The sequence below is a fragment of the Zeus faber genome (assembly GCF_960531495.2).
Source record: "Zeus faber genome assembly, chromosome: 18".
NCBI classification, from domain to species: domain Eukaryota; kingdom Metazoa; phylum Chordata; class Actinopteri; order Zeiformes; family Zeidae; genus Zeus; species Zeus faber.
Window position 1 is genome coordinate 17,085,671 of NC_137210.1, and position 14,357 is coordinate 17,100,027.

Below are 14,357 nucleotides of genomic sequence, written 5' to 3' on the forward strand. Positions count from 1 at the left end.
TAACAGTAAGGCGATAGGCCCCTGTGGGTGCTGCTTACACACACACACACACACACACACAGTACAGCTTACAGTGCACACGCACACACAGAAACATTCTCACCTGAGTTTAGACTTTGACTTCTTATTCTTTTCATTGGAACGGTCACGGCGTTTTGTTTTTGTCGTGGAGGTTTTCACGCAGACGCCCCGCTTGCCGCAGCCCGGTGCGTGAGCTGCAGGTTGTTCCCCCCCCCCCCCAATTAAGACTTGGAATGGAACTCTGTCTGCCCCTCAAGGGCCCCACCGACTGCGCCACTCCACAACGAAGCACGGTTTTATTATTGTTCTTTTTTAATTGATCACATTCAAAAGGAACCAAGAAATAATAACAATGATTGCATAGTGCAGCCATAATAATTTATTGCGCACATTTGCAGGCCTTTTAAATAGATAAAATGGTACAAAATACCCCAAATAAAACGGATCTGATAAAAGTTCAAGTACCACATCGGCATTTCTACCCCCGGTAAAAATGTATTAACCTGCGCTTAAATGTTTCATGTGCAGTATTACTAAAGGTGAAGCGCTTGCCAAAACGACATACTGTTCCAGAACCTGTGATACAGAACAATGTGCCACTGTGCCCCATCCTCCTGCAGATCTTGATTACTGTACAATTAACAAAACAAATACAGGCGGTGTCATAGTAATTTATAAGAATATGGACTTAACTGTTGGTCCTGAATCAGTATTTTATGCATTCAGTGCGATTTACCTTTTAACTATAGTAGGGCGATATACAGTAGTAGAGTAAAAAGTTAATTGATTTTGAAACGTAGTGGAGCAAGTCTCTGAATTGTCTAAAGTGGGTAAGTTGCTGTAAGAAACTATACTTAAGTATGTAGATAGTAAAGTACACCTTTCACCACTGGTGTTAAGAAAAAAAAAAATGTAATTACAAAAAGAAAACACAATTATGAAATAAGACATGCCAATAATTATAGGCGGTCTCCAAAAATAAGCAAAGGACAGGAAATTCAGTGTGCTTATATTTTATTCACATATGTTACATTTTGCATTAAATGTCCAAATTTCACTTTCTGAACAAACTCAGAAAAGTTTGAGTCAGCACCTACAGTAATGTACTGTATTCCCTCTTCATTCATACAGGAGAAAACACAAGAGCTTTCAGATGGAATTTACACCCATTATTCATTGGCTAATTCGGTTTTGCGGTCATGTACAAAGTTGATACTTCAAATTAAGAGCAGAGGGAAACAAATAAGCAGCATGCATGAAAACGAGAGGAAACAGTTGAAGCGCTCAACCTCTTTCTCAAAGACTCCTCCATGGCGCACAACATGGTGCAGCCAGGAGGACTCAGAAACCAGGGGGGGGAATCACCAGGGGGTCAGTTTGCCGTTTTATCACCCAAGGAAGGAACATCACTCTAACAGGCACAACTGAGGAAGTGTCCTCTTTTCCAGAGAGGAAAAAAAAAGGATGATATTAGGAATATCAAGCATTTAACTCAGAACTCTAAAAGTGTGTCATGCACAGTGCATTATGGAAACTCAAGTCCGACAACATGTTGCGATGTTGGAATGCTGCTATGATTTTGGATTTCTGGGACTCATCTCACCTGCCATTTCATCCCCACGAGTCTTTTGTCTTGAAATAACTACATCATTGTCCATATCATGATTGTTCTTTCAAGACCAAGGCTCCGTTCCCCTCAATTAATTTAATTTTGCTTGCTTCTCATTTAAGATCAAATGACCCTGATTCACAGGTGAACACAGTTCTTCCGCTGCCAATTATGTAATTGCAATTCTACCCCCAAACAAAATTGTAGATTAACTCATTATTTTGAAAATCATACCTGATGATATCTTGGACATGAGGGGATTATGGAGAGTCCTGACAAATGTGCCTTGTTAGTTCATTTTGACCCAGTGTTGTCAAACCTACCTTTTGGTCTGGCATTTGAGTTTATTCTCAATAAACACCAGAACAAACATAGTTTGCTGGAGAGCAGGACAGAATAGATTCAAACGAAAGTAATGGGATAGAGGTGACCGCACGTCCCCCTAAAAAATTAAACTTGAGTCAACATTCCCCGCCATCTAATACAAACTCATAGGAAAACTACTTATTAAAAATAAAAATAAAAAAAAAATCTTCACAAAAGGTAAAATTACTAACTTGACCAACAATAAGCAGCAGCATTTATTTAAATATCTAAAACTTTGTATTTTAAACAGCGAAATAAACAAAACAAAAAAAAATTATTCCTGAGGATGGATTGCAACTGGACTCGTAAAAAGAGCCACTGCTCATCTGCGATAAACTAGTGTTGATGGGTGGACGTGTCCTGCCTGCCGTGACATCTCAACAAACACAAGTGCACGTTGCAAAACGCCGCAATGCTCTTCAGGAGCTCCAAACTCATGCCAGCACAGCAGAGAAAAATTCTGATAGATAAAAGATATGCGTTAATATAATAAGGGTGACAAAACAATTTCATTTTACAGGGGAGATCCTCATTTAACATTTTTCCGTAAAAAAACAAAAAAACGAAACAAAAGAAATAATAATAATGTTTATCGGGCTTCAAAAGCCTCTTCCAAATCCAAATGTAATGTAACTTCTGGGCAAAGTTGTGCTTTCACTTTGAACTTGCCGGCCTCTGTTTCTCCCCGCTTTAAAACCACACAGTAAATCACAAACACACACACTTTGTTAGTCTTGAGGCATGATTGTACACCTAATTTCACACGAACTGAGTCTGCGGTGGCAACACCCTTACTGCATGTTTGTGTATATCACATGATAAGATACCCAAATAGGGCTTTTTTTTTTTCTTTTCTTTTTTTTCCTTTTCTTTTTTTTTTTTTATTGAGGCAGACATATATGCCGGAAAAAAAAAAGGTCTTCTCCGTCAGGTGTTGGTGATTTGTTAGTGGGGGGAATCTTACAGTCCGTTGTAATGCGGCCCCCAGCGCTTGTTGATGTGGTCGAAGGTGTGCGACACCCACTGCTGCTCCAGCACTCTGTACCTCTCCTTGCATAGGAACAGAGGCTTCCCACGGCTGGAAGACAGGACGAAACAAACTATGAGAAATGCATCTTACAACCCTCCAATCCAGTGGTGCCGAAGGTGGGGGCCCCCCAGGAACCTTCGAAAGGGTTCCAAGGGGTCTCCAGCAAAAGACTAAATAGTTGAAACCTCACCATTATTTCATTCACAAGCACCATGAGAGAATGTTTGAACTATGAGAACGCTCATATTTTTTGATCAGTTTCCACTGTTGTACCCCTCACTATAGTGCGGACATGGGATTGGAAGAATGGCAAGCACCGAAATCAAAACGGGTTTGTGGCCGTGTGGAATAGACGACATGCCCTGCATCATGTTTGTACCGTAGATCTCGGTCCTCCTCTCCGTGGGCATCCAGGTAAACAGAACCCCAAAGGCAGAAACGATGTCCACGAATGATGATGATGACCGAAGCATTTATCAGCAGAAAGATGCCCGTGGCCGCACCACAGTGTTGGGAGTGCTGTAATGATAGACAAAGATATTAAAGTGGAAATCCATCACATCGTCTGTGTTAAGTCGATTTACAGGAGAAGAACTTTTTTCAACATTGGGGATTTCTTCTCTTGATATATTTTCATCCAAAGCTGCTGTTGTTTTGTTTATCTATGTCTGACAGTTCAGAAGCACAACTAGCTACGCTGTTTATCAAAGTCACCGCTGCCTTTCACTGATGCAGGGAAGGCGGACCTCGCCACCAACAATGGAAACAGTGTGCACAGGAGGACATAACAAATACATTGAGTGGCTGTTTCTTAAAAAGTAACTTTAATCCAGATATTTCCAGGTGTCTCCTTAAAATCCTAAACATTTTGTCAGTAGCTACAAGTAAGTAGCATCTCACAGACTCACCAAAATGCATTCACAGACACCCTGCTGCTTGCAGCACAGCCCTTTGAGGCAGACGAAGGTGCCACAGATGAGGCAGAGCGCCGGGTCCTTTGGCACCTTTTTGCAGGCAGTGCAGGCCTTCCTGTGATAGTACTGGAAGATGATGTTGTAGTTGTCAGGGAGCTGCAGGAGGCACGGGGCTGCCCACTCAGGATCCTTGACAAGCAAGGTCTGGGGAGAAAGAAAAAGATTTAAAAACATCTTCCTCGTAATTGTTTTTGCAGCAAAGCTGGAAAACGGGACTGCATAAAAGTATTAGATTTTACATGTTGATTTTATTTTCTTATTTCACCTTTATTTTACCAGAATTTTTCAACCATGCCCTGATCACAGCCATAAAAAGATGCGAATGAAAACAAATAAAATAAAATACATAAAACAGTTTTCGTTAAGATCAGAGAAGACACAACACACAGCAGAGAAAGGGGCAATTTGTGGGGGACAATTCAATTAATATTAAGATATAAACTGCTTAGAGGATTCAGAGAAATTTAGAGAGTTTTGAGAATTTAAATTAAATTAACAATACCCGACGCTGTTTGAAAGGAAATACCCAGATTCCCCACACGTCTTATAGCTGCTGTCCTTATAAAAATGCCCTTGGTTAAGGGCTTCATGGAAACCATCTAAAAATGGCAGGTCAGGCGATGCACTGAGTGCCAAGTGACAGCGTGAGCCATGTAGAGTTGTGCTAATTTCCTTTCCCATTAGAACGAGTTGAGGATGTGAGCAATGTCCTCCGCAAGCCCGCTTGACATGAAAATTGATAAAGACATTGCTTCACGCAGGTGAATGACGGACTGAATTGGTGGCCATTTATTATTTCACAGCCAAACAAAAGTCAGGAAGGCGACCCTCCCTCCATTTATTAGTTCTGCCGAATCTGTTGATCGTCTCAAAAAGCTTGTGAAAACCCATTTTTCTAACTTAGGCTTTTTTTTTTGGCTTCTTAGGTTTCTTTGAATCTAACTTTCAATTGTGTCTGTATTTTCTACATTCTACATTAAAACTACGATATAAATTAAGCATTACTTTTGGGTGTAAAACAAGTTATAAATCAAAAAGTCAAAATCAAATGAAATGAATCAAATAAACAGGACCCACCAATGAGTGGTCAGCCTGCGTCTCCGAAAGTCCTGTGACCTCGGCACACCACTGTGTCACCAGGTCGAAGGCATCCACCGCCCACTCCAGACATGAGGCACTGTGCATGGGGTTGGAAGGCTGCGGGGCCGAGGCCATGAGCCCCAGACACACAGCCAGGGACGAAAACTCCTCCTCCACCTGATTGAAAAGAACACATAAATAAATGGAACGGGCCGATTGCTTCCACGGGGAGCCCCGCCCCCCACTGGCTCGCTGTTCATTGAAAGTTTATTAATATTACACGTGTCCAAATTTAACCTAATTTGGCACTGCATGTCCTTGAGACAGACACACACACTGACGCACGCACACCCCTTCCTTTATAGTTAGATGACAGCCTTTTTCACCATTATAAAATAGAAAAGGAATACAAAAAGGGATGAACAAAAGTTGGGAGGTAACGTGGTCGCTCACCTGGCAGCCGTTCAGGCCGTCCCCGTAGAGGTGATGCTGCAGAAGGCTGGAGAGGCGAAGGAAGGGCAGGCAGGACTGCTGGAGGCTGAACTCGATGGACTGTGGGGACCACACGCTGGAGCTCAGCTGGAAAATAACAAAACAACACATGACTCAGAGCTTATAAACTGCTTATAATGACCGTGTACATTTCCTTTAAAGTTGCTGGTGGTGATATTTGCAATCATATTTCACCATCTCGCCCTAGAGATTTGTGTCTCACCATTGACGCTTCTTCAGTGTTGGGCTTGTAGACACTTTTGTCCTTGGCCAGTTTACTGATGGTATGACCGAGCAGGGCTTCGAAAGACTTCTCACCATTGGCAGCATTCTAGGGGGAATAGAAAATGTAACATTACTTATTTTCAGTCAACCTGACTAAAGTAAATACATATGATTTTTGATGTGTATTATTTAATTATTATTATTATTATTATTATTATTATTATTATTATTATTATTATTATTATTATTATTATTAATAATAATAATAATAATAATATAAATAATAAACCCTGATCCAACATGCAGTTTTCGTCTGAGATTTATCAATAGACAATTACTTAGAGTAAATTGCCTTAGGAGCTTTAAATGTCACCCAACTGCCAATTTCAGTTAACCATTTATAATAGGAAGCTTAAATGACACATAATGAATATTGAGGTTTAGAGGTGAAGGGGAGAAAAAATAAATAAAATCGACGAGCGGATTGCATTACTCCTTCAAAGGGAAAACACGCAGCGCTGTGTTGCAGAAAGAATCACCATCATCAATTTAATTACTTATGCAGAATAACCAGGGGACAAAATGATTATTTTCTTATAGTCAAATATCTGATTGGCTGATAAGCGAAGATTAAAGACATTACTGAATGTGTGTTCTGATAAAAAAAAAAAAAATTGACTGCTTTGACTAATATTTTATATAGAGGAAAAGCTCTCTGCATTTATCAAGTTGAAGGTGGGAGAATATAAAACAGCATCTGTCTTATCTCGCCTGCCGTCCCATGTCATAGATTTATAGAGGAAGGATTAAATGTCTATGGATTTACTCCCTCTAAGCCCTGATCTTGGTTCAGACTTTGCATCTTCTTTTATCAACAATAATTAAATGGGATGACCCCCCCCCCCCCGACCGAATATGGAGAGTGTACCCAGTTAGGGATTTGAAGTGGATCTGGAGGGGGGAAGTTGTGAAAGAGTTCCTCACCGTTCATGACATTGTAGTAGAATGGTATTTAACAATGCCTCCATTATAGATGGAAACAGACTGAGGGGAGGGTTTAAGCTATTTGTCTATTGACATTCCAGCGACCCGCTAACTAATACAGATTTAATAGACAAAAGACGAATAGGCAATTATTTCCCGCTCACCGACAATCACATTTTTTCAGATAATGAAGATGGATATTGTCTACTATAAAATCCGTACAAATGAACCTGGAGAGGGGCTCCATTCATCTCAATACAGAGTGCTACAACATGATTTACTGCGGCCATGAATTGTTCCTGGAGAGAACACACTCGAGAAAACAAAACAAAAAAAACAAAAAACCTGTAGATGCATTTAGCGATTCTGCGTTTACCTTCTTGAGGGCTCCAGATGTGATCCACGCTTTTCTCTCCTCTGGACTGAACTTGGCAGAGAGAGAAGCCAAGGCCTGGATGAACTGCAGGTTGTACAGCATCTTCACCACACAGCTAAAGTGTTCTGTACAAGCAGAAGGAGTGATGGTGTTTAGATCATACAAGCCAAAGAGATTTTCAAAAAAAGAAAAAGAAATAATGATTATTAATATTGTTATAATAATAATAATAATAATAATAATAATACATGTAGAGTGAGAGGAGAGTACAGGAAATACTAAAACATTGGATGTAAAAAACATGCCGACCATCTGATGACTTGAAAAAGCCAACACAATAAAGTTAACACAAAAGGCACAAAATAATGAAAGGGACTGGAAGCTATGGACGGCAATGCTAATTCATAATGTCCTTCTCTCTGCCCAGAAAGCCTCATCTAACCGCATGTGGGGAATTGGCACGGGGCTTCAGATGGGAAATGTGTTTTGAAAAAGGCTTGGAACTGGAAGGCAAAACAAGTGCCATTATTTGCCATTCCAGAGGAGGGGGCTGCTGGCAGCGTCACTATAGCGGTCATTTTGTGACATGTCGGCACGGTGAAGCGTAACATGTGTAATGAATGAACGAGTGTACAAGCTACAGGGAGACAGACAACCCTCAGCCCTTCTAAAGAAAAGAAAAGAAAAAACAAACAACCAATGTGTCAGGACTTCCATTGTCGTACCCTTTTGTCAATAACACGCCTGCGTTCACCTCCGTCTCACCCCATTGTGTTAAAAAAATAAATAAATCGATCCTCCATCTCAGAACAAGTGCGGTAGTGATTCTTTGGTTTAATCAATGTGGAATTGAAAGAGATACAAAGTCCATCCGGGAGCTAATCGGACATCGACAGCCATTTTTTCCACCAGCACAGCCTGAAACGCAGAGTTAGGAGTTGGTCCCACGATCAAGACACATGAAGAAAACACCAAAATGTCCTGAGAGAAACCTCACAACAAACTGATTTTACAATGTAGGATATCGCTTTTAATAGAAATCTTAACCGTGCCAATCATAAGCTAATAAAAGATTTTGAGGCACTTAACGTCGCAGCCAGCAGTTAACCTGGCTCGGTCATGAGCTAAATGATTACGTGCCGTGGCACTGCACCCATTAAACATGATTGCATCCATTTGGGAGAGGGGCTGTGGGTGCCCCTCCCTCCCCAGCGGCAGAGGGCAGAGCGAGAGGAGATCTAACGCCGGGTGTGCACGTGGAGATGAAGGGTGCACGGGGAAGGTTCAGCCCCCACCCCCCTCCCGTCAGCAAGGCCGCGTCACTCTGATCCCAACAACCAAACAGAGGCAACAGGAGCACAGATAACAGAGTCCAAGTGCCTCCCACCGACATTCAGTCATGATTGGGGGCTTATAATGGGACTGGCTCTGAAGCAGCTAGCAAGAACCTCCCCGCTCTCCGTTTCCCCATGAAGCAGGTCGGGACAGGGCACCTTTTCGCAGCGGCTGCGGCATGGTCAGCACAAAGATAATCAGGAGGGACGGGACATCTCGAAACAGCATGGGCACCTCGGGTCTCTCCTCGTCAAAGCCACTGTAAAGAGCAAAAGCAAAGAAAGCCATCTTGTCAGGATTTCTAATGCAGAAAACATAAATATGGAGACGTTTGAGCACTATCAAATTCAATAATACACAAATGAAGGAAGTTAATACATTAATAACAACTTCATTTATATCACATTTTTCATACGTACGAAAATTTTAATGGAAAAGTAAAGAGGGTAAAAATACAGTAAAGAGTAGTGTAATCAAATGAAAAATTAAAAATCTCAAGACAGTGTTCATGCAAATGGAGAAGCAACAGGAATATTTACTGCATAAATATAGTAAATATTGGTTGGCATATTCATTAGAGATAAGAGCAGAGCCCTTGCTAAACACAAGTCCATTTGCTTAAACAAAGAAATGGCCTGTACAATAATACACTTAAAATGCAGCTGGAAAAGGCTTATTTCCTTGTACTCCCCGCCCAACCACTTTCCTTAATGTAGCCCCGGTTACATATTGTTGTATGCCATCTCCATTTAAATGCCTCCTTTTCTGTTGACAACCTGGTAAGAGGTTCAAATCTCCACGAGTCCACACTACTCTTAGAGGGCCTCTGGGAGATTTTGAATGAAAGGAACTGCACTTAGGGAATAATACCTTCCATTTCCAAGGCACTCACAACTAATTCCACTGTGCAGCCTGAACGAAAGTCTCACAGAAAAAAAAAACCAAAAAAAAAAAAAAAACATATATATATATATATATATCTATATATATAATTTTTTTAAAGGTACTTTGACTCCAAATCTACTGTCAAGTCTCCTATGTACATCACATTGGCAGGCATAGTAAATTTTAAATAGAGGCAAATATCTGAGTGCAAAATATTCTATAAAGCCAAACCACAGTTATGAGTTATTTGTTTCGGAACAAAAGACGCGCACAGGTACGAGTGAGCTTTAACTATGCAAAACATCTCTGTCCTATTTAAGCAGCGTAGTTTGACCGAATGGGAGTGTCAATGACAGAATTGTCTCCAGAGAGCCTCAAAAGGTATTTTTAAAACACTAAATGACTCCGAGTGGAATGCTGTACGGCGGTACGCACTTTCACACTGACACGTGTGGAAAAAGCTGTCTAACACCACAAACGGGGATGAAAGGTTGTTAAACTGTATATTGTAAGTGTTTCAAGAAGTATTTTAAAAGCAGTTTAGTCTGTTAACACCACCAACACAATGGAGCGCAGTCTGACCAAGTCATTAAACTGCATACCGAAACAAACACAAAAGGGGTGTGTGGGGGGAAGAAAAAAAAAGACTAGAAACATGTTTTTCATTATCAAATATGGGGGTCTTAAAGCTGGGTGGACAGCTAGGGGGCTGAGGTGGTTTTGCCGCAGCACTATTGGCATGGTGGTGTTCGTGGGGTTTAGGTGCAGTTGTTCTCTGTGCGGTGATTCTGACAGGGTCGTTTCATTCTCCGTAGAGCGCCCAGTAATTTGCCAGATGCGGCAATTATTGGTATCTATGGCAACCACGCATAGTCCCTTTTCTGTTTTTAGCTCTCCCTTTGTGTGAGGGAAAAGCGGTTAGGGGGCAGCGGAAAATGGTGGTGTTTAGAGAGAGGGCAAAGTGGTGCTGTGATTACGTGCTTGTGTGTAAGCAGGCGGTGGGCGAAGGGGGAGGAAAGAAAGAAGCTCCCAGAGTAAATCTAAAATATGGGGAGAAAAGAATATATAGATTTCCATTAAAAATAAAAATAAAAAAAGAGGTGAAAAAAAAAAAAAAAAAAAAAAAAAAAAAAAAGACATTGCACTCACTCTGCTTCTCTGCTTTGTGCAACCTGAGTCACTCTAGTCCATGGGTTGTAGGCTGAATCGATGCTGTATAGACGCATGTGCATGGCTAGCACATGGAACAGCTGATCTGAACGACAAAAGAGAAAAAAAAAAAAAAAAAAAAAAACAGGCACGTACATTACTAACACACAGGGAAAACAAGCTCTTTCCGGAACAAACCCCAAAAGACTTGTTCACCTCAATCCATCACACCCACCCTAACGCCAGTGCGTATCAAATGAGGGGGAGCAGTTAACTGGCTTTTCTGTGCACAAGCTACTGGTTTGGCTGGGTTAAAACCAGGCCGGGGCAGATGGATAAATGGTTGCACTTGACAGCCCCGGGCGGTTCTTTGGTCAGGTCACACCTGTTCATTGTGAAACTAATGGAACATGAAGAGCACACCCACATGCACCGTCTCTGGTGCACATGCTTCTCGCCCACATAGACATTAGCTCGACAGTGCATGTTGTAGCACTGTAGAAAGCAACCCCCCCCCCCCCCCAAAAAAAAAAAACAGAGGGATGTGAGAAGGAAATAACTAAATAAATAAGTGTATAATGTAAGATTACTAAGATTAAGAAAAATTATGCAGAAAGTCTCAAAAGATATGCCTAAGAAAGCCACATCTCAAACTGAAGCGGTATCCTCAGTAGCTCAGCACCCAATTAGTTCATTGCATTTTACTTTGAGCCAATTCATAGGACCATGAGATAAATCAATATTATTATTCGTCAGTCGGTGGCATCCTATTGTCTTAAAATGCAGACATTACCATACACTACTTTGTATTCGAAATGAATGATGAAAATACATTTTTCACAAGTCTGAGATCGAGCAGAAGAAATTGAATTTGTGGACTTTTGTTTGGTTTGGCATCATAGGTTAGATGATCACGAGGGAACGCTTGATGCTTAATGTGGAGATTTTGCAGCTATAATCAGATATCATTATCATGCGCGGTTCCATATGATTATCATAATAATCAGTTCTTCCATATTGCCCGGCCCCAATCCAAGTGAACAGACATAGAAGGAGCAGTTGCATTAGAGCGATGCATTTAAAATGCATTCACAATGCATGTCAGATAGCTTTGAAACCAAAGCCATTAAATCAATCAGTTCCATAAAGCAGCATCTCTAGGTGCACACAACAAACCTCTGTATAACCCAAGGCTCATTTCAGCAACACTTACGGGCTACCAAGAAGCAACACTAATCCTATTTAATTTGGTTTTCCAGGGAATTATGACGCGGTAATGCAGCAAAATACTTGACATAACCACCTCTACAATATTGATGGTAAGTGAGCTGTCAATATCTAAGCCAACACTGCCCTCCACAGGTGAAGCCAGACAGGGGATGGAGATGGAGAGCTCACAAACTGATTCTCCCGTTTCCCAGGTTAAATGGGATTAAAACCCCTCCGCTGTGAGACAAGGGTGAAGCAGCAGAACTGAACATCAGGCAATGGCGTGTGGTTCAGCAAGGGACAATGTAGCTTTGATTCTAGCAAACGACTCCTGAGATAAGTATCTGATGCTCCACCAAACAAAGAGGGAGCGTCTTGATATTGATCCAGTCTCCATTGGCAATTTGCTTTGATGATACTGGACCTCCAAACTTGTCATCACTGCAAATAACATAAATATTAGAAGTATTTATTTGCACTGCCTGGTTATACTACTGACATATATATATATAAGAAAAATGGACATCATCCTGATATATTGTTACAATAAAAAATAATTTGACAAGTTGCCAGTTAAATTTTAAATCAAACAAAGCTGTGAAAATATATATTTTTTTAATTTACTAAAACTGAGTTTTGGTTTTTCCGAGGGCTACAAACACCATGTGGCTTTACCAAGTGCATATTAGCCGGAAACAGAAATTCTATGATAATCAATTATAATGAGGAAAAAGTAAGGCCTAGTAAAATTTGTGAAACTTCCTCATGAAATGACCCTTTTTTTAATAATTATTTTTTTTTTTTTAAATACAGAAAGGTAAGGTATCCCATTTAATTTATAACGATGTTGTGGTTCACAACATCCTCATCAGTTAACAGTTGAGATGCCTACTTGGAAATAAGCTTGAGAATTCCCTGTGTGTTTGTAGTCGGCAAGTGACTGTTCCCCCACCGTGTCCCATTTCCCAGCAAGGGCCAACACTAATGTACTGCACCTGAGTAAATTTGGCCATCAGCTATACAGTTAATGTTGCTCAGAAAATGGCAGGGCTCCAGTGTGAAATCTCTTTTTTCTCCAGTCGCGATGACAAGCCATTTCATTGCGGCAGCCAGCACAGTGAATTTATCACCACTAAACAGACTAATTAAAGAGAGTAGAGGTTCTGCCCACCCCAAATTTAACTTTGGAGTTCTTGCACATTTGTTTCCAAATAGAGTACATCGCCACAGGCTCGGCCAATTCCCATTCCCCGAATTTGAAGAGCTCACGCCTTGATCAATACGTTAGGGAGTCCGTTGAGGCTGGAAAGAATTAACTTCAACTTAATCAGTGATTGATCCATTTGTCCTGACATCTAATACGTGATATTCCTGATTAATCTCAGCCCGTCCTGAGACACGTTACAGAAATGTGGTGCGCTTATACGGAGTGATCTGGGGTGCAGAAGTGAAAACAACATTACATTTTCCCCCATTGCCATTGGGCAGTTCCAAACCTTTGGATCGGAATGAAACTCTGGTTGAATCACTGGTACAGACATGTAGAGTTAGAATTCAAAACAAATCAATAAGGGCCTGACAGCATGAGCTACGCATAATGCGTGACTGGCAGTGTCACTGGGGAACACTGCTGGCACTATTAGCATCGACGGCTACAAGTGGGAGCAAAGGACAAGACCAGCGAGAGCTCTTTGATCGTGCAGCTCCGGCTCATGCCTCATTGGGCCCATGGGCATCGTAGTTAAAGTCATTTTAAGAGCAGTCTGTTCACTCCGGAGCCAATCTCTGTTAACACTTTGGATGAGATGCGGTAGAAGTGGAATCGTGGGGTGGGTTTCAGAGCAGAATTCAAGCCTAATACCCAACAAAATGTTCAATTGTCAGCTGTATTGGTCCAACCAAATTCATAGTTTGTTTTCAAATAGTTAATGGTGGAAAAATCTTGCTTTGTGCAAATGTGGCGTTTTCAATGCCAATCTATCAGAAAGTGTCTTACTTTCCCACTAAAATGGGGGTGGCTCTATGGGCCAAAGTAGTCATTTGGCCCATTACTCCCTCAAAGCAGAGGGAGGAATGGGCTTTACTGGTATATGCAAGGACTGATTATGTAAATTAATGTTTGTTTGTTGGTTAATAAGAAAATAAAAACTTTTACATGAGTTCAATATTTGACAAAGTACTGATGATGGTCTATTGAGCAAAGCATTTAAGATGATTGAATAGTTAACTTTTAAAATACATTAGAGGTTAATATTACAGTGAAAAGAGAATTTGAAAATGTTCCTCTTTGTCTCTGCTCTCTTCATCAATTGTTTAAATAATTGATAGTAATATAACCGTCCCTTAACATGTTATTTGCTCTGGATAAATATCAATTACACGAAGAACAAAAGACAATGAGACAATTTAATGTGCGCTGTCAAAATTATTAAATGGCCTCGTAATTATTTGAGGCGACCGCAATCATTCTATGAAATGTTATATTGTACAATTATGTTTCCGTTCCAAGGGCTTATACTATGATAGTGGCTTAAAATGAACAACAATCAAAATTATTTGTAATTAATTTAATCGTCAACGGAAAAAGAAAAAAAAAGAAAAGAAAAAAGGAAAAATAATGCT

General features: G+C 40.7%; 1 protein-coding gene across 2 annotated transcripts in view; it reads right to left on the reverse strand.

Moving 5' to 3' along the window:
• Positions 1 to 1,028: 1,028 nt before the first annotated feature.
• The window catches only part of ubr3 (ubiquitin protein ligase E3 component n-recognin 3), a gene marked incomplete at its 5' end in the record, with an annotated part of 41,452 nt that continues 28,123 nt past the window's right edge, over positions 1,029 to 14,357 (reverse strand). For both annotated transcript variants that reach the window (XM_080018789.1, XM_080018788.1), the window contains 9 exons: positions 1,029 to 3,074; positions 3,406 to 3,545; positions 3,935 to 4,144; positions 5,078 to 5,257; positions 5,534 to 5,659; positions 5,796 to 5,903; positions 7,158 to 7,282; positions 8,651 to 8,751; positions 10,527 to 10,632. In XM_080018789.1, coding sequence (XP_079874915.1) covers positions 2,957 to 3,074; positions 3,406 to 3,545; positions 3,935 to 4,144; positions 5,078 to 5,257; positions 5,534 to 5,659; positions 5,796 to 5,903; positions 7,158 to 7,282; positions 8,651 to 8,751; positions 10,527 to 10,632 — 1,214 coding nt within the window. In that variant the 3' untranslated portion in view covers positions 1,029 to 2,956. The remainder of the gene's footprint in view (positions 3,075 to 3,405; positions 3,546 to 3,934; positions 4,145 to 5,077; positions 5,258 to 5,533; positions 5,660 to 5,795; positions 5,904 to 7,157; positions 7,283 to 8,650; positions 8,752 to 10,526; positions 10,633 to 14,357) is intronic.